The 20685-nt window shown below is 50.8% G+C and overlaps 1 protein-coding gene across 1 annotated transcript in view; it reads right to left on the reverse strand.

Annotated features, from left to right (window-relative positions):
* Positions 1–16366, reverse strand: part of esr2a (estrogen receptor 2a) — a 402250-nt gene extending 385884 nt beyond the window's left edge. The window contains exon 1 of the mRNA XM_087989559.1: positions 16187–16366. Within this exon, the coding sequence (XP_087845685.1) occupies positions 16187–16215 (29 nt within the window). The 5' untranslated portion in view covers positions 16216–16366. The remainder of the gene's footprint in view (positions 1–16186) is intronic.
* Between the last annotated feature and the right edge of the window lie 4319 nt (positions 16367–20685).

Raw genomic sequence — 20685 nt, forward strand, 5'->3', positions numbered from 1 at the left:
TGCTGCTACTGAGCGTCAGTGGGGGAGGGAGTGGGTGTTTGTGGATGTGGTGCCAATCAAGTGGCTGCTTTGTCCTGGATGGTATCCAGCTTCTTGGATCTGAACCCATCCAGGGCAAGTGGGGAGTATTCCATTACACTCCGGACTTGTGCCGTGTAGATGGTGGACAGGCTTTGGGGAGTCAGGGAATGTGACTTGTTGCATGATTCTTAGTCTCTGACCTGTATTTGTAGCCACTGTGTTTATATGGCAAGTCCAGTTGAATTTCTGATCAATGGTAATCGCCAGGATGTTGATAATGGGGGCATTGTGTGAGGTCATGCCATCAAATGTCAAGTGGTGGTGGTTAGATTCTCTGTTGTTGGAGATGGTCATTACCTGGTCCTTAACATAAGGCCACATTTGACCAAGTGTGGCATCAAGGAGCTCTTGCAAAACTGGAGTCAATGGGTATCAGGGTCAACCCTCCCGCTGCTCAGAGTCATACCTGGCACTTAGGAAGATGGTTGTGGTTGTTGGAGATCCAAGAGCTGAAATGACTGACCTCTCTGCAGGAGTTCCTCAGAGGATTATCAGTTAAGTTGTTGTGTTGGGAGTCACACATAGGCCTGAGTGTGATAAGATGAGAGATTTCTCCCCCTCCAAGTGGATCAGAAGGGTCTTTACAACAATCCAGTGATGTCATTTTCACCAATACAGAGACAGGACTTTTATTCAACGATTGAATGTAAATTCTCCAGCTGCAGTGGTTGGCCCTGATCTATGTGGCCTTGGATTGAGAGTGCAGTAACATCACAGAGCCACTGAAGCCGGCTCCTGCTCTCCTGGGGCTGATCCCGGGAATGGAGGGACTGTCTTACGAGAAGAGATTGAGTAGGTTGGGTTTGTATTCACTGGAGTTTTGAATGAGAGGTGACCATATTGAAACACAGAAGTTTTTTAGGGGACTAGAGAGGGAAGGTATGGAAACGTTGTCTCTCCTTGTGGGAGAGTCTAGGACCAGTGGCCATAATCTCAGAATAATGGATCACACATTTAAGACAGAGATGAAGAGGAATTTCTTCTCTCAGAGAGTAAGGATTCTACAGAATTCTTGACTACAGCGGGCTGCAGAGGCTGAGTTTTAGATTAGATTAGATTCCCTACAGTGTGGAAACAGGCCCTTCGGCCCAACCAGTCCACACCGACCCTCCAAAGAGTAACCCACCCAGACCTATTTCCCTCTGACTGATGCACCTAACACTACGGGCAATTTAGCATGGCCAATTCACCTGACCTGCACATCTTTGTGACTGTGGGAGGAAACCAGAGCACCTGGAGGAAACCCACGCAGACACGGGGAGAATGTGCAAACTCCACACAGACAGTCACCCTGAGGCTGGAATTGAACCTGGGACCCTAGTGCTGTGAGGCAGCAGTGCTAACCACTGAGCCACCGTGCTGTGCCAAAGTATTCTCAAGGCTGAGACAGACAGATTTTTAATCAGGAAGGGAATCAAGGGGCAATAGAGAAAACACAGGAAAGTGCAGTTGAGGATTATCAGATTAGCCATTACCTCACTGAATGGCTATATCTGCTCCTACATGTTAAATTCTTGTGGTAGATGATGGGACTAGAATTAAAACAGAATCTAGAATAAAAACCTCCCATAACGGTTAACATGTAACCTCTGTCCATTGACATATAAAAAACCCGTCAGAAACAGCCATTTTTTACTGGTCTGGCCTACATGTGACTCCAGACCCACAGCAATGTGGTAAACCACCCTCTGAAATGGCCTAGAGAGGGTCATCAGTTCACAGCGGATTCGGAAATGGACAACCAAGTCTACTCCTTCCAGGAAAATCTCAATGATTACAAACCCCATGCAGTCACTGTCCCTTCAACCGGGGATTTGAGAGTCTCACCCTGTGGGATTTTGAAAATCCTCATTCTCAGCATCGACACAGTGACCCGCAGTGACCCTCTCCGATACTTCAGGTGAGCTGAACAAAGATAACTTGGCGTGCAGCAATCTGCGCTGGGTCATGTCCATATGCACGTTCTCCTGTCACAGCAGGGACCCGGGATGGATCAAGTTAGGGAATGTTCGGGGAAGGTCTAATTACGGTGAAAATTAATGAAGCGTTTTGTTGGAGTAACGAAGGAGATTGTTTCCACAGGCAGGATGGAGACAGACAAAGGAGTTAAAGTGGTTGTCAAGAGGAAGCAGCTGAGCAAAGTTATTTAATGTAGTGTGATGTTGTGATGTAGAAGAGGCAGTCTGAGTGGGACCAGACTCAATGGAAGTCAGCAAAAAGAAAATTGTATAAATACTTGAAAAAGGGTAAAAAATTGCAGGGTTTGGGTCTGGAGCAGGTGAGTAAGCAGCAATCACATAAGGTTCACACAAATAGAGTGCTTCAAAGTGACTCTCCGACCATGGAGTTTGCTCAGACTGTGAACACACTTTTCCCCAGTGTCCATTTACAAGCTAGCAACACGTTCTGCTCAACCCAAGGGGCTTTGCATCAGTTAAAACTCCCTGGGTAACTGCAATGTGCATTTATAGAGCACCGGCAACCAAACTGAAATGTTCTAAGGAGCAAATATCACACTAGAGGCAACCGTATAGTTTATAAAATGATGAGGGGTATAGATAGACTTAGAAGAGAGAGAGTCATACAGCCATAGAGTCATAGGGATGTACAGCATGGAAACAGACCCTTCGGTCTAACCCGTCCATGCCGACCAGATATCCCAACCCAATCTAGTCCCACCTGCCAGCACCCGGCCCATATCCCTCTAATCCCTTCCTATTCATATACCCATCCAAATGCCTCTTAAATGTTGCAATTGTACCAGCCTCCACCACATCCTCTGGCAGCTCATTCCATCCACGTACCACCCTCTGCGTGAGAAAGTTGCCCCTTAGGTCTCTTTTATACCTTTCCCCTCTCACCCTAAACCTATGCCCTCTAGTTCTGGATTCCACGATCCCAGGGAAAAGACTTTGTCTATTTACCCTATCCATGCCCCTCATGATTTTGTAAACCTCTGTAAGGTCACCCCTCAGCCTCCGACGCTCCAGGGAAAACAGCCCCAGCCTGTTCAGCCTCTCCCTGTAGCTCAAATCCTCCAACCCTGGCAAATCTTTTCTGAACCCTTTCAAGTTTCACAACATCTTTCCGATAGGAAGGAGACCAGAATTGCACGCAGTCGAAAAACTATTTACCTCAGCTTTAAAAGCAATTACTGAGGTAGCGGCAACTTCTCAGGGCAGTAGTCGGGTCTACCTCAATAATCACTTTTGAAGCTAAGGTAGGTACATTTTTGAAAAATAAAGGAATTGAGGGACATGGTGAAAACGTGGTTAAGTGGAGCTGAGGTCACAAAAGGATCAGCCATGATCTTACTGAGGGGCGGGGCAGGCTCGAAGGGCCGGACGGCCTATTCCTGCTCCTAGCTCTTATGTTCTATGTTCTTAATGGTAGTTGCCCTTTCTCTAGGATGGGGGATTTCAAAACCAGGGAGCACATTTCTTACAGTGAGAGGTGAGAGATTTAAAAAGGACATGAGGGACAATTTTTTTACATGGAGGGTGGTTCACATGTGGAATGAACTTCCTGAGGAAGCAGTGGATGTGGGGACAATTACAATGTTTAAAAGACATTTGGATGGATACATGATTAGGAAAGGTTTGGGGGGATATGGGAGCAGGCAGGTGGGACTAGTTTAGTTTGTGGTTATGGTCAGCAAGGACTGGTTGGACCAAAGGGTTTGATTCAGTGCTGAATGACTCTGAGTGTTATCAGACAGGATAAAGCAGTGAACCACCGAGAGAGATGGTCGGAAAAGTGACAGAAAGCTTGTTCAAAGATGGAAAAGAGTTTTAAAAGTTTCTTTAACAGGAAGACGGAGGCAGAGGATTTTTCTTTATTCACTCACGGGGCATAGATGTCATTGGCTCGGGGCTAGAATTTTATTACCCATCCCTAGTTGCCCCTTGAGTTGCTGGGGGTGAGCTGCCTTGTTGAACCGCTGCAGCCCATGTGCTGTAGGTAGACAATTCCTTTAGGGGGGGGATCTTTGACCCAGCAACACTGAAGAAACAGCAATATATTTCCAAGTCGGGATGATGAGTGGCTCAGAGGGGAACTTGCAGGGGGTGGTGTTCCCATGTATCTGCTGCCCTTGTCCTTCTAGATTGGGAATGGCAGAGCTCAGTTCCCAGCAACTGAAGTTGTAGCTGCCAATGGTGGGGCGATATCAACTGGGGAACCCCAAAGGATTACTGAGATGTCAGAGGGTTGAGAACTGGAGGAGGCTTTGGAGATCAGGAGGGAGTGAAGCTGATGAGGGATTTGAAAACAAGGGTGAGATTTTTAAACACAGAGATGTTATTAGGTTAAGAACTCGTGTGGGCCAGTCAGGGGGTGACTGGTACAAGGCAGCAGTGGTTTGGATGATCTCCAGTTTCCAGAGAGGGGGGGGGTAAGTGAGAGACCAGCAAGACGGTGTTGGGACAGTCAAGACCAAGTGAGCAGGGATTCAATGAAAATGTAACCCAGAGGCTTTGGCTAATGTTCTGAGGACATGGGTTCAAATCCTTCCACGGTTGATAACTAAATCCAAATGCCATTTTTTAAAAAAATGGAATAAGACATTGTTGATTGTCGTAAAAGAAAGCCCATCTGGTTCACTAACGTCCCTCAGGGAAGGAAACTGCCATCCTTAGCTGGTCCGGCCTACACGTGACTCCAGACCCACAGCAATGTGGTTAACTCTGGATGGGGATAAATGCTGACCCAGCCAGTGATGCCCTGATCCCGTGTGTGAGTAGATTAAGCAGAGGGATGAATGGGGCTTTCAGTAGTAGTGGAGCAAGGACAGGACAGAGGCAGGAGTGACTGGGGTAAGGAGTGGTTGATGATCGTCATGCTGTAGGTACGTGGTTGGAAGTTTGGCTACATTACAACCAGCCTGTGGTTCCAATGTAACACACAGAGATGTCCCAGTGTGATAGTGGATATGGCAGGAATCCAGGAGATCTGTGGTGATGTCTGTTTCACTGTCAGGGTTATGGGAGTTAGGAACTAGCAAAAGGATCCGCAGTTGAATCCACAGAAGACCCCCTGCAAAGGGAAACAGGGATGGTTCGACCCTTCACCCAATCAGATTTCATTTCTGAGCAAAGGTCAGAACCTAAGCAGAGGGAGATTAGCATCCAAACATGTGAGCTAATGTACTTGATTAGGATAGGATCAGGAGGCTGACTATTGGAGCGTGACTATTGAGGAGAGCAGGGCAGAGGGAGTTTGGTGTTCTTGTACGGGAAGCACAAAATATTAGCATGCAGGTGCAGCAAGTAATTGAGGCAGCACAGGGAGAATTGGTCTTTACAGTGAGGGGGTTGGAGTTTAAAAACAGGAAAGCCTTGATTCAACTGTACAGGGTGTTGGCAAAGTCACACCTGGATGACTGTGTACAGTTTTAGAGTCATAGAGATGTACAGAACAGAAACACACCCTTTGGTCCAACTCGTCCATGCCGGCCAGATACCCTAAACTAATCTAGTCCCATTTGCCAGCACTTGGCCTATATTCCCTTCCTATTCATATACCCATCCAAATGCCTCTTAAATGTTGCAATTGTACCAGCCTCCACCACTTCCTCTGGCAGCTCATTCCATACACATACCACCCTCTGTGTGAAAACGTTGCCCCTTAGGTCACTTTTATATCTTTCCCCTCTCACCCTAAACCTATGCCCTCTAGTTCTGGACTCCCCCACCCCAGGGAAAAGATCCTGGTCCCATACTTTAAAAAAAGCAGAGACTGACAATTGAAGGCAGTTCTCAGGAGCCTGACTGGGATGAAGGCGCTGACTTATTAAGAATGGCTAAAGGGGCCTTTATTAATTCGAGTGTAGAAGTGTGTGAGGGGGGGGGTGGGGGCGGGGTGTGAACAAATTGAAACATGCAAGATTCTGAGGGGGGTCTTGGCAGGGGAGATATTGAGAAGATGTTTCCATTGATTGGGGATGAAGTGTGGATTCTCAGACGAGGGGGCAGAGTTACAGAATCAGGAGACCCTCTTTCAAAACAGAGAAGTGAAGGCATCTCTTCTCCCAGAGGGTCACGAACATCTGGAATTCCCTCCCCCGACAGTGCTGGAGGCTAGATCAATGAAGGCGTTTAAAGATGAGGAAGTTAGGTCTTTGAAATATCGGGGAGTTGAGGGTTGGGAGGAGCTGGGAAGGAAGGGGTTGAAGCCTGGGGCAGATCAGCCATGAACTCTCTGAACGATGGGTTAGTCTATGGGGGCTGGATGGCCTCCTCCTGCGCCTGTTTCTTAGGTTTAAAAAGAGTCAGCATGAGTGGTGGCAGGGAGAGGATGTTCCAGGCCACCTTGAACTATCACTGAATTGACATCGTGCCCAGGATCCCTCGGTCTGTGGGATTCTCAAACCTCCCTCTGTCTCTCACAGACTGACGTCTAAGTTATTTAAACCATAACAAATCTCCAACAACACAAAGGAAGGAAAATTCACATACCTCACACGATGCTGATGTCCTGCAGCTCAGGACGATACAATTCTGCCGCACTGTTGCATGTTTTCTTTCCTCTCAAAAACATAAATTTATAGCGATTTCATTTGCACAGATGTTGCTTATAAGGAGCTGGTGTGTTCTGTGCTAAAGGATAGTAGTCGAAGAGTACACTGAATACACAATCCTTCATGCGGTGTGCCCAGGGACACAAGCCACAGGGTATTTTCCCTCCTTACACAGGCTGCAGAGCCCCAGGATAAACTGACCCTCCCTTTTTGGGAATTCAGCAAGCTTGCCCACGTTCCTGTGAATCTGATTCCAGACTGCACAGCCTCCCCACCCAGAGATTCCTCCCGAAACCTTCCTCATTTTGCATTTTCCTCTTGGGATAACCGGCATGTGGAATGCCACGGCACTACCTGACACAGTGATGGTTAACTTATCCCCCTCATCAGACACCAACAGAGGAAAATGACACCCCTGCTCAGTCCCAGCAGCTAACACAACACTGACCACCTCTCGACCTGCAAGTTACTGCAGATGCTGGAATCTGTACTGAAAACAACAAATGCTGGAGATCACAGCGGGTCAGACAGTATCCATGGAGAGAGAGAAAGCAAGCTAACATTTCGAGGCCAGATGACTCTCCATCAGAGGTGACGTTAGCTGACGTGTCCCTCCATGATCTCCAGTCTTTGTTATTACCACCTCAATGACCTGCTTAAACCTTCCCTCAGGCTCTTGGTGACCTGTCCAAATATCTTCACTCGGCTTCATTGGTGCTGCATTTGGTTATACACCGGTGAAGCTCGTTTCCACCGGGGTGGGGGGGAGGGAGGGACCCTGTGAGGGTCAGTGTCGGTGAGAGGGGGAGGGGGAGGGGGGGTGAGAGTTAATGTCGGTGGGAGGAGGAGGGGGAGGGGGGGTGAGGGTCAATGTCAGTGGGAGGGGAAGGGGGAGGGGGGTGAGGGTAGGTGTTGGTGGGAGGGGGAGGGGGGGTGAGGGTCAGTGTCGGTGGGAGGGGAAGGGGAAGGGGGTGAGGGTAGGTGTCGGTGGGAGGGGGAGGGGGGGTGAGGGTCAGTGTCGGTGGGAGGGGAAGGGGAAGGGGGGTGAGGGTAGGTGTCTTTGGAAGGGGAAGGGGGTGAGGGTCAGTGTCGGCGGGAGGGGGACGGGGTGAGGGTAGGTATCAGTGGGAGGGGAAGGGGGGTGAGGGTAGGTATCGGTGGGAGGGGAAGGGAGTGAGGGGAGCTGTCGGTGGGAGGGGAAGGGGGGTGAGGGTAGGTATCGGTGGGAGGGGAAGGGAGTGAGGGTAGGTGTCGGTGGGAGGGGAAGGGGGTGAGGGGAGCTGTCGGTGGGAGGGGAAGGGGGGTGAGGGTAGGTATCGGTGGGAGGGGAAGGGAGTGAGGGTAGGTGTCGGTGGGAGGGGAAGGGGGGTGAGGGGAGCTGTCGGTGGGAGGGGATGGGGGGTTAGGGTAGGTGTCGGTGGGAGGGGAAGGGGGAGGGGGGTGAGGGTAGGTGTCGGTGGGAGGGGAAGGGAGGTGAGGGTAGGTGTCTTTGGAAGGGGAAGGGGGTGAGGGTCAGTGTTGGCGGGAGGGGGACGGGGTGAGGGTAGGTGTCGGTGGGAGGGGAAGGGGGTTGAGGGTCAGTGGGAGGGGGTGGGGAGGGGTTGAGGGTCAGTGTCGGTGGGAGAGGGTGGGGTGAGGGTCAGTGTCGGTGGGAGAGGGTGGGGTGAGGGTCAGTGTCGGTGGGAGAGGGTGGAGTGAGGGTCAGTGTCGGAGGAAGGGGGAGGGGGTTGAGGGTCAGTGTCAGTGGGACGGGGTGGAGTGAGGGTCAGTGTTGGTGGGAGGGTGAGGGGGTGGGGTGTGAGGGTCAGTGTCAGGGGGAGGGGGAGGGGGTGAGAGTCAATGTCAGTGGGAGGGTGAGGGGGAGGGGGTGAGGGTCAGTCAGGGGAGGGGGAGGGGGTGAGGGTCAGTGTCCGGTGGGAGGGGGATGGGAGTGAGGGCGAGTGTCGGTGGGAGGGAGAGGGGGAGGGGGAGGGGGAGGGGTCAGTGTCGGTGGGAGGGGGGGTGTGGTCGGAAGAGTGATGCGTCAAAGCTGCAGCATGTGGGAGTCCCTGGATACCAAGACACACACACGTGCAGGAAGCATCTTTTCTTCAGGTCACCCTGAGGTGTGAGTGACGCCGGGTGGACAGGATTTATTACCCGTCCCTCGCTGCCCTTGAACAGCTTTGGCTCAGACTTTGAGGTGGACGCTGAACCCTTGACACTGTGACATATTAGAGGCGGGGTAATAGCTGCCTTGATACTTTGTACCAACAGGCAGCCACCTCACTTACAGTAGGCCCTTCTGATTGGTTCGAGGGCAGGAGGCAGTGACTGTGGGTGGAGACAAGGGAACCCAGAAACCAGGCTGTAAACTTTAACCACGTTATGATCACTACTGCCTCGGGACACGTTTCCTCAGAGATCCCTGACATTACCAAGTCTGCTCTAGAATGTGTTGCTTGCGTAAACTCTCAAATGCATTCAATCCACTCCCCATCCAAGCTGCTATAACCAATGGGATTTCTCAGTTTCCATTTTTCGGTGATTATTGGCATGCCGGTCTGCAGGTGTCCAGCAGGGCTGGGGGGTTCTCAGGCTGACTGGGTGAGATTGGTGCCAGGGCATGCATATACAAACTGGCTTTGCACTGTGGTATATGTAACGAGGAATCCCGTAGGACCAAAGTTATGGGATAGCACGCTGAGAAGGGCTGACACTGTTTTCCTCAGTAAAGAGTAACCAGAGAGATCAAACCAAGGGCTTGTCTGCCCAATGCCAGGCCTCAGACCTGGACAGGAACTTGCTGTGGGTTGGAAAGGGTCTGGTGGTCGTTGGCCACAACACAAGTAGACCTGGGTGTCCTTGCGCACCAGTCACTGAAGGTGGCCGTGTAGGTGCAGCAGACAGTGAAGGAGGTAAATGGTACAAGGAGCACGGTATCTTACTGCAACTGTGCAGGGCTCTTGTAGTTCTGGTCTCCTTATCTGAGGAAGGATGTTCTGGTGATGGTGGGAGTGCAGCGAAGGTTTCCCAGACTGATCCCTGGGATGGCAGGGCTGACGTATGAAGGGATTTCGGATCGGTTGGAATGGTATTATAGAAGTTTAGAAGAATGAGGGAGTTGGGGCAAGGTTATAGAAACTTATAAAATTCTACAAGGATTAGACAGGGTAATCACAGGAAGGATATTCGCAATGACTAAGGGGGTCATAGTCTAAGGACCCATTTCGGACTGAGATGAGGAGAACTGTCTTCTCCCAGAGAGAGTGGGGAGCCTGGGGAGATCTCTGTTATAGAAAATGGTTGAGGCCAAAACATTGAATGTTTTCAGGAAGGAATTAGATATAGCAGTTAGGGTCAAAGGTTATAGGAGAAAGCAGGAACAGACTATTGAGTTGGATGATCAGCCAGGATCTTATTGAATGGTAGAGAACGCTCAAAGGGCCGAATGGCCGCCTCCTGCTCCATTACCTGGGGAGGGACAGGAAGTTGTGACAGTGAGTCGGGGAAAAGGAAGGGACTAGATGACAGGATGTAAAGTTCAACCATATTATGATCACTGCTACCTAGTGGCATCTTTATATCGGAGACTGTTCACCAGATTGGTTGCAGAGATGAGGGGCTTGTCTTGTGAAGAGCGGTTGAGCAATTTAGGCCAATACTCTCTGGAGTTTAGAAGAATGAGAGAAATCTAATGGAGGGATAGAAGATGCTAAAACAGGTTGACAAAGTAGTAGAGATAGAGAGGATGGTTCCTCAAGAGGCAATCTAGAACAAGAGGTCATAGATATGGATAAAGAGGAGCAGAGGGAAATCCGAGATGAGGAGAAATTATTTGCTTCAAAGATTTGTGGAATTCTCTAACCGAGAGTGCGGTGGATGCCGGGCCATCGAGTAAATTTAAGGAGGAGATGCACAGCTTTTTGATGTGTAACGGGTGAAAGGGTTATAGAAAGTGGGCAGGAAAGTGGAGTTGAGATCAGCCATGATCATATCAGATGACAGAGCAGGCTCAAGGGGCTGAATGGACTCCTCCTGCCTCTAGTTCTGATGTTCTTTTCGAAAAGGGCAGTACGGTGGCTCAGTGGCTAGCACTGCTGCCTCACAGCAGGAGGGACCCGGGTTCGATTCCACCCTCGGGTGACTGTCTGTGTGGGGTTTGCACATTCACCCTGTGTCTGCGTGGGTTTCCTCCGGGTGCTCCGGTTTCCTCCCACAGCTCAAAGATGTGCAGGTCAGGTGGACTGACCATGCTAAATTGCTCATAGCGTTCAGGGATGTGTAGGTTAGGTGCATTAGTCGGGGGCAAATATAGGGTAGGGGAATGGGTCTGGGTGGGTTACTCTTCGGAGAGTCAGTGTGGACTGGTTGGGCTGAAGGGCCTGTTTCCACACTGTAGGGGTTCTAATTTTAAAAATAGATGGAGGAAAAGCACCAGTAATCATGCAACAGTCAGAAATGACATTTGTTCAGGAGATGGAGATGTAGAATTGGGTTGGGAGGGTCAGTAGGGTGAGTAAACGACTATTGGGAGTCTCAGATCTCTAACAGTAACCACAGCCTGAAGGAAAGCGGAAGAGGAGAATGGTGAAGTGTTGGTGATAAACAGATGGCAATAATCATGGGTGACTTTAATCTACATATAGACTGGAAAACCAGATTGGGAATAAGAAGCTGGATGAGGAGTTGATAGAAACTCTCAAAAGCATTCTTTAAGCAGCACGTTTTGGAACCTTCAGGGAACAGGTTTATATTAGAGTTGGCATTGGGTAATGGAACAGGATGAATCACTGATCTCAGAGTAAAAACACCCACAGGCTATCAGCAACCACAATATGATGCAAATTTTACACCCGGTTTGAAAGGGAGGAGAGTGGGTCTAAGACTAAATTTTAAACCTAAACTCATCCATCTGTGAGAGAGGGAAATCCAAGCGAGCTGCATTGAGCTGGTATATGGAGCCAGAGGACAGATCAATAGAGGTACCATGACAGACATTCAAGTGGAATTTCAGAATAAGCGTATTCCTACAATAAAGACACATTCTAAAAGGTATAACCCACCATCTGTGGTTAATTTTTTAATAATTAGGAAAAGCATCAAACTGAAGGAAAAAGCACACAATGCAAAGTTAAGTAGAAGGTCAAACAATTAGTATGAGCATAAAGAACAGCAGAATATGACTGAAATATTAATCAAGAGGAAAAATAAATTAGACAATGAGACAAAGCTAGCTTGGATTATTTTATTAAAAAAGTTTTCTAGGTTTTTTTAAAAGGAAATGAGTAAGTGAAGTGAGTGTTGGTCCTATAGGGAGGGAGAGCTGGTGTTTAATAGCAGATAATAAGGAAATGGGGGATGAAATGCACAATGAGTTTCCGCTGTCGAAGCTCTCAGTAACAGCTGTAAATCAGGAACTGGAAAAGCAGAGAGGAACTCGGTGAAATTACAATCACTGGGGAAGTGGGCCTGAGCAAACTGATGGAGCTGGGATCTGACAAGTCTCCAGGTCCAGGGGGACTCCATCCTCGGGTCTTAAAAGAGGCGGCTAAACAGGTGGGAGGCATAATTCTAAAATTCCCTCAGTCTCAATCTGAACATCAGTCCAACCCTCTGGTGCAATTCTGAGGGAATGTTTCACTCTGAGGTGCTGTCTTCTACATGCCAAGCAGGTGGAAGCAAAACAGCCAGGATTTAATAAACGGGTAAGGGAGCTCTCTCTCTCTCTGTCTCTCCAGTATCCTGACCAATTCTCATCTCTCAATGTTTCTGAAGCAGACATTCTGATTATTATCACAGGACAGATTGTGGTGCTTGCTCTGTGCAAATTCATTGACCAATATTTTCAACAGTGACCACACTTTAAAAAAATATATCACCCGCAAATACTTGAGGACATCCTGGGGGTGAGAAAGGTGATACTAAAATGCAATTCCTACTGACCCTCGAGCAGATCAGCTGAGAGCAGGCGTGCTTGTAAAGCCAGGCTGGACAGAGGGGAGAAGGGGACACAGAGGTATGTGCACTCTCTGTGGCATGTCACAGACAGAGGAAAGAAAGTGAGAAGAGAGGTTTTTTTTAAAACAAAGAAAAGATTCCAAACTCAATGAAGCTCTACTTGAGCACAGCTTGTGGCTGGATTTGTAGCAACACTCTAACAGGTGACTGAGCGTGCAATACTTTGACAGCACTGTAAGGATGCAGTGTTAATGGCGATTTAACAGTGTTACAATAAACTGCAGCTCTCTCAAATACTCAGTAATACCACCACCCAGAGGAACAAGGGAACACACACACAGACACACTAACACACACACACACAGACACACACTGACACACTAACTCACAGGCACACACAGACACACTCACAGAGATACTGAGACACACAGACACATACAGACAGACACACACACAGATACTGAGACACACACAAACACACTCAGACACACACAGACAGACAGAGACAGAGATACTAAGACACACTAAGACACACAGATGCGCACAGACAGAGATACTGAGACACACAAACACAGACAGACACACAGAGAGATACTGAGACACACTGAGACACGTTGAGACATGCAGACACAGATACTGAGACACATAGATACACACAGACACATAGACAGACACACACAAAGGTACTGAGACACACAGATAGAGATACCGAGGCACACAGACACACTGAGACAGACACACACACAAACACACAAGTCCATTTCCAAGGCTTCAAGATCATATTCACAAAACCAACACAATGTCTTGATCAGCAAGCACATAGCCAAAAATGTTTGGAGGTATTTTACTGGGACCACCTTTCAGGGGAGTCTCACCTGGACAGGTGACAGGGCCAATGGCAGAAACTTGCCAGTCTGTCACAGGGACTCAGTGGATTACCTGCTGTTTGTGGGGATGGGTCTGTCTGGGGATGCAGAGGGTCAGTGTTGGTACAGAAAATACATTTGACAGCAATATCAAAAATGACAGCAGAGTGAGAATCAGATATTTGTGGCTTGCCACCTGTCTTACTAGCCCCCCCCCCCCCCCCCCCCGGGGAAAATTGGGGAACTATTAGGTTCCAGCCCCGATCAACTTCAACCACCACTCTGAATATTACCCCCGACTGGTACAGAGCTGGAGGCAGACCAGAGACTGAGTGAGTATGAGTGAGATGAGGATGGGTGAATGAATGAGTGTACAAGACAATGAATGAGCGAGCGACTGTGTGAGAGGGTGAGAGACAGAGGAGAAGGAGAGGGGGGGAGGGAGAGAGGGAGAGGGGTGAGTGAGGGTGTGTGTGGAACAGAGGCAAGTGTGAGGATCACATTCTGCTGTGATGCCTGATGTGACCAAATTGCTTGTCATCATTCACGGTGGAGTCTGGGGGGAGGGGGTTGCGTGCACTCAGATGCCAGCCCTTTGGTGCCCCCTCAAGGGGGTAACTGAAAGTGGCAGTGAGACCTGGCTCCAAATCCAAGCCTGGAATCGGAGGGAACTGGAACCCATTGAGTGTGGACGTAGAGGTGTCCAGGCCAATCCCAAATTAAACACAACACAGCAGGAATTCTCTCAGCAAACCCCATTCCCCCACGACACGGGGCATTAACCCCCCCCCAGACACGGGGCATTAACCCCCACGACACGAGGCATTAACCCCCCCCAGACACGGGGCATTAACCCCCCCCCCCAGACACGGGGCATTAACCCCCACGACACGAGGCATTAACCCCCCCCAGACACGGGCATTAACCTCCTTGATATTGGGCAATAACCGCCCCAGACACGGGGCATTAACCCCCATGACACGGGGCATTAACCCCCACGACACGGGGCATTAACCCCCTTGATATTGGGCAATAACCGCCCCAGACACGGGGTATTAACCCCCATGACACGGGGCATTAACGCCCCCAGACACGGGGCATTAACGCCCCCAGACACGGGGCATTAACCCCCCCAGACACGGGGCATTAACCCCCTTGATATTGGGCATTAACCCCCCCAGACATGGGGCATTAACCCCCACGACACGGGGCATTAACGCCCCCAGACATGGGGCCTTAATGCCCCCAGACACGAGGCATTAACCCCCCCAGACACGGGGCATTAACCCCCTTGATATTGGGCATTAACCCCCCCAGACATGGGGCATTAACCCCCACGACACGGGGCATTAACGCCCCCAGACATGGGGCCTTAATGCCCCCAGACCCGGGGCATTAACTCCCCCAGACACGGGGCATTAACCCCCGCAGACACGGGGCATTAACCCCCTTGATATTGGGCATTAACCGCCCCAGACACGGGGCATTAACCCCCTTGATATTGGGCATTAACCGCCCCAGACACGGGGCATTAACCTCCCCCCCAGACACGGTGCATTAACCCCCACGACACAGGGCATTAACTCCCCAACACAGGGCATTAACCCCCCCGGGCATGAGGCACTAACCTCCCCCCCCAGACACGGGGTATTAACCCCCACGACATGGGGCATTAACCCCCTTAGACACGGGGCATTAATCCCCGCAGACACGGGGCATTAACCTCCCCCCCACAACACGGGGCATTAACCCCCTTGATATTGGGCATTAACCCCCCCAGACACTGGGCATTAACCCCCCAGACACGAGGCATTAACCCCCTTGATATTGGGCATTAAACCCCCCCCAGACACGGGGCATTAACCTCCCCCACAGACACAGGGCATTAACCCCTACGACACAGGGCATTAACCCCCCCCAAGACACAGGGCATTAACCCCCACGACACAGGGCATTAACCCCCCCCCCCAAGACACAGGGCATTAACCCCCCCCCCAGACACAGGGCATTCACCCCCGAAACGGGGCATTAACCCCCGAAATGGGGCATTAACTCCCTCCCAGACACAGGGCATTAACCCCCCAGACACAGGGCATTTATCCCCCGACACGGGGCATCAACCCCCCCCCCCAGACATGGGGCATTAACCCCCCCCCAGACATGGGGCATCAACCCCCCCTGCCCCAGACAAGGGGCAGTAACCCCCCAACACGGGGCATTAACCCCCCCCAGACATTGGAGGGACTGGGACGACACACTGGTCTGAAAGTCAGAGGGAGCTGTGGCCCTCTGGAAGAAAGGAGGGGAAGGTGGGGGATCTGTTTAAAGAAATCAGTTTGATATTTTAACAGGATTCCTGTGTCTCTGTTACAGCCAGAAAATGACAGCTCACTGAAAAATCAGGGAGTTAGTTTTAGAGAGAAGGAACTCGAGGGAGGGGAAACAGAAGGAGGGAGGGGGAAACAAGTAAAATAGGATGGGGGTGAAACAGGGGGGATAGAGAGAGGGGGAGAAGGAGAACAGGGAGAGGGAGAGAAATGGGGGAGAGGGGTGGAGACGGGGAGAGAGAGGGGGCTGAAGGAGAGAGAAGAGGGGGAGGGAGAGAGAGAGAAATAGAGAGGAAAGGAAGAGGGGCAAGGGGGGAACAGAGAGGGGGCTGAGGGAGAGAGGGAGACAGATAGAGAGGGGAGGGGAAAGGGACAAGGAGGGGGGGGGAAGAGGGGAGAAAGAGAGAACCCAGAGACAGAGTGTGGACAGGGGCAGGCTGTTGTCAGGTACTCACCGTCTCTTCAGCAGCTCCTCCCGGTCCATGGTCCAGGTGAAAGTTGTGTTAAACTCAGCGTCTCACTGCTGACCTCTCGCATTCACACTCTGCAGCTGCTGCCTCTCTGTCTCTGTGGCTCTCAGTCTGTGTCTCAGGAGTTGTTCCCTGGGGCTCGGGGCTCGGGGCTGCGGTGTGAGCTGGTTACACTCTCTCTCTCTCTCTCTCTCTCACACACACGGAGACAGACAGGGAGAGCTGTCGGTGCAAAGTGCCAGCGTTGTGGGAAGGGCTCTCAGCTCCCAGTCTATTTACTCACTCCCTGTCCACTCCCACTCTGTGGCCTGGACAGGCAGCGCCATCTGCAGGTGTCATTCAGCACCACTGCACCCCCCCCACCCACCCACCACCTACCACCTACCACCTACCACCTACCACCTACCACCTACTCCCCCCTTCCCCATCTCTCTCTCTCTCTCTGACTCTTACAAAAGTACATTTCACAAATTAAAATTTTTAAAAACAAATTACAACGTACACGGGTGGGACGGTGGTCTGCTGTTGTACCAGACGCAGTCGAGGACAGACTTGGAAACTGCCAAGGCGTCAATGTCCTTATCTGTCTTTATACATCTATGTTCAGTCAGCACCCCCCCCCCACCCCATCATTCTTTGTACCTACAACCCATGGTTATTGCAACAGGGGGTTTAAAACTAGCAGGAGTGGCAAAGAGTGAGAGGGATGCCAATTTGGGTGGCACAGTGGTTAGCACTGCTGCCTCACAGCAACAGGGTCCCAGGTTCAATTCCAGCCTCGGGCGACGGTCTGTGTGGAGTTTGCACATTCTCCCCGTGTCTGCGTGGGTTTCCTCCGGGTGCTCCGGTTTCCTCCCACGCCATTAGGTGGAGCTGGGTCTGGGTGGGATGCTCTTCGGTGGGTTAGGGTGGACTCGATGGGCTGAAAGGTCTGTTTCCACACTGTAGGGAATCCATGAATTATACACAAACAGGGCACCAAAGAGGGAAAGGTGGGTGGGAGCTCGTTCAATTGGATTGGCTAGAAATGGTGTCTCAGGGATATGGGGGGAAAGTGGGAGATTGGCACAAGGGGGATAGGGATAGTAAAGGCATGATGGGCCAAACAACCTCATTCTGCACCGCAATCATTCTCTGAATTCTGTCAAGTGTGGAGTAGAAAAGGTGAAGGGAGGCGATGTAGATTTTAATGACTTAGTTCTAGAGAGTAGATGGGGACTGGGGGAGCCGGGGCTTTGAAGACGACCAGACGTAAGGAGAGAGTGAATAATAAAGCACACAGGGTCATAGCTTTCATCAACAGAGGACTCGCTGAAACAGGGCAGTTGCGCTGAGCTTTCACAAAGCTAAAATAAAATGAAGAACCCCAGATTCTGAGGATCACCCTCACCCCCTCAAGGGGCAACTAGGGACGGGGCAATAAATACTGAAACCAACCAGCAACCCCCACATCCTGCAAATGAAAATAGATAAATTCTGAAACTGAGACCAAAATTGCTGGAAAAACTCAGAAGGTCTGGCAGCATCGGTGGAGAGAAAGCAGAGTTAATGTTTCGGATCCAATCACCCTTTCTCAGAACTGATTGTATTTGGGAAAAGGTGGTGATTTACGTTGAGGACAGGGGTCGGGACGGGGGGTAGCGGCGTGAGAGGTGAAGATGGACCCATTGGGAGAAAGAATCAACGTTTCGGCCAAAAGCCTTTCATCAGTAATGGAGGCAGGGAGGCTCCGGGAGAGATAAATGGGGGGGTGGGGGGGCTGGGGAGATGGTAGCAAAGAGTACAATAGGTGGATAGGTCAGAGAGGAGGGTGGAGTGGATAGGTGGGAAGGGAGATTGGCAGATAGGACAGGTCATTGGGGTGAGCTGGAAGGTTGGAACTGGGGTGAGGTGGAGGAAGGGGAAATGAAGAAACTGTTGAAGTCCACATTGATGCCGTGGGGTTGAAGTGTTCCGAGGCGGAAGATGAGGCGTTCTTCCTCCAGTCGTCGGGTGGTGAGGGAGCGGCGGTGAAGGAGGCTCAGGACCTCCATGTCCTCGGCAGAGTGGGAGGGGGAGTTGAAATGTTGGGCCACGGGGCAGTGGGGTTGATTGGTGCGGGTGTCCTGGAGATGTTCCCTAAAGCGCTCTGCTCCTCGGATGCTGCCTGACCTGCTGTGCTTTTCCAGCACCACTCTAACCTCGACTCTAGTTTCCAACATCTGCAGACTTCACTTTTGCCATTGGGGGAGAGTTTGTCAGACCAAGGGATGGATAATGGTGGACCAAGGAGACAGAAGAGCTGATGGCAGGGACCATTAGTGAGTGGAAATGATTGGCCGTACTGAACGCAGCCAGTATCATGCCAGGGACTGGGTCAAGTCCATGTAAGGGACCTCCAAGACCTGTGAGTTATTGTTCACAATATTAAGTCCTGAAGGTTACAGGCTACTCAAGCAGACGTGAGGTTATGTTCTTCCAGGCATACATCCCAGCCTTTCCCAGTTACTGTCAGTTCCAGGCCAGGGTCTGATTTCCTGTTCTCCGATGACGCCCGACCTGCTGAGGTTTTGCGATGGTCAGGTCACCCCCAGGGTCTTGGGGCCAGTTATAGCCAACAATGTTACACAAAGGCTATCATATTCTCTGAGAGGGTCCAGGTTAGTTCTGGAGAAGCTGGTGTTCTCCTTGGGAGGAAGGGGATCGGAGGGCGATCTGTTCAAGGTCTCCATGGCGATGATGGCCCCAGGAGCAAGAAGAGACAAAGGTAGGCTTGGCAAGAGATGGAGGCCACTTGAGGAAGAAGCATATTCTCCCATGGCATGTGCTGAAGAGCCAGCACTTACTGAGTGCCTCTTACATTCAAGACAGAGAGTGCTACAGAAGAATGGGGAGAGCGCGGGACCATGGGATTACTGTGGGGATTGATACAGGGCGATGGGGAGAGAACAGGGCAGTGAGATTAGTTTGTGGACTGATACAGGGGGCTATGGGGAGAGAGTGGGGCAGTGGGATTACTGTGGGGATTGATACAGGGCAATGGGGAGAGAGTGGGGGAGTGGGATTAGTGTGGGGACTGATACAGGGCTATGGGGAGAGAGAATGGGGCAGTGGGGATTAGTGTGGGGACTGATACAGGGCTATGGGGAGAGAGCGGGGCAGTGGGATTAGTGTGGGGATTGATACAGGGCAATGGGGAGAGAGTGGGGGAGTGGGATTAGTGAGGGGACTGATATAGGGGCTATGGGGAGAGAGCGCGGGGCAGTGGGATTAGCTTGAGGATTGATACAGGGCTATGGGGAGAGAGTGAGGCAGTGGGATTAGTGTGGGGACTGATACAGGGCTATGGGGAGAGAGAATGGCGCAGTGGGGATTAGTGTGGGGACTGATACAGGGCTATGGGGAGACAGAATGGGGCAGTGGGGATTAGTGTGGGGACTGATACAGGGCTATGGGGAGAGAGAATGGGGCAGTGGGGATTAGTGTGGGGACTGATACAGGGCTATGGGGAGAGAGTGAGGCAGTGGGATTAGTGTGGGGACTCATACAGGGCTATGGGGAGAGAGAATGGCGCAGTGGGGATTAGTGTGGGGACTGATACAGGGCTATGGGGAGACAGAATGGGGCAGTGGGGATTAGTGTGGGGACTGATACAGGGCTATGGGGAGAGAGAATGGGGCAGTGGGGATTAGTGTGGGGGCTGATACAGGGCTATGGGGAGAGAGCGGGGCAGTGGGATTAGTGTGGGGATTGATACAGGGCAATGGGGAGAGAGTGGGGGAGTGGGATTAGTGAGGGGACTGATATAGGGGCTATGGGGAGAGAGCGGGGCAGTGGGATTAGTGTGGGGACTGATACAGGGTGATGGGGAGAGTGGTATATAAACGCAGTACCTCTGACAGTGCAGCACCAATATTTAATTTCTCCTAAATCCTGAGATTGGGATTGACCGCACGGCCGTCTGTATCCGAGGTGCTGTGTGGGAATGTCCTGGACATTGTCAAGGGGCTGAGGAGCCAGTGACTGCGAAAGGCAGGATATCAGGATGACAGCAGCTGTGCCATTGTCCTGAGATGCTCCCTGTCTGAAACAAGCCTCAAACTCCCAGCTCCGTCTGAGGGGAGTCACTGCATTAAGCAGCAACCTTACCGATTGATTTGTTACCTCGACATGGTGAACATCTCTCCAAAATATTCACATATTGGTCCTGTTGTTCCTGATCTAATCTCAATCCCCAAATTAATTTGAAGTCTTAAAACTGACTTCAAAGCATCTCACTAATCTGCCTTTAATTATAAATATGAATCTAGATTCTTTGCAGATTGCTATCTGGACAGAGTCATTAAATTCCAGGCAAGTCGGGATGATATACTTTCTTGTTTTCTATCTGACTGACTCTGAGTCTGAAAGATATCCCTACAAAACGCTCCTTCATCAAGCCCTGATAACTCACGGCTTCATATCAGGCTGCAAGACATAGCAAGCCCAGAACTTATATATTGTCG

The sequence above is a fragment of the Chiloscyllium plagiosum genome, unplaced genomic scaffold (genome assembly GCF_037043375.1).
Source record: "Chiloscyllium plagiosum isolate Xiang-an unplaced genomic scaffold, Cpla_swu_hap1 HiC_scaffold_8, whole genome shotgun sequence".
Taxonomy (NCBI): Eukaryota; Metazoa; Chordata; class Chondrichthyes; order Orectolobiformes; family Hemiscylliidae; genus Chiloscyllium; species Chiloscyllium plagiosum.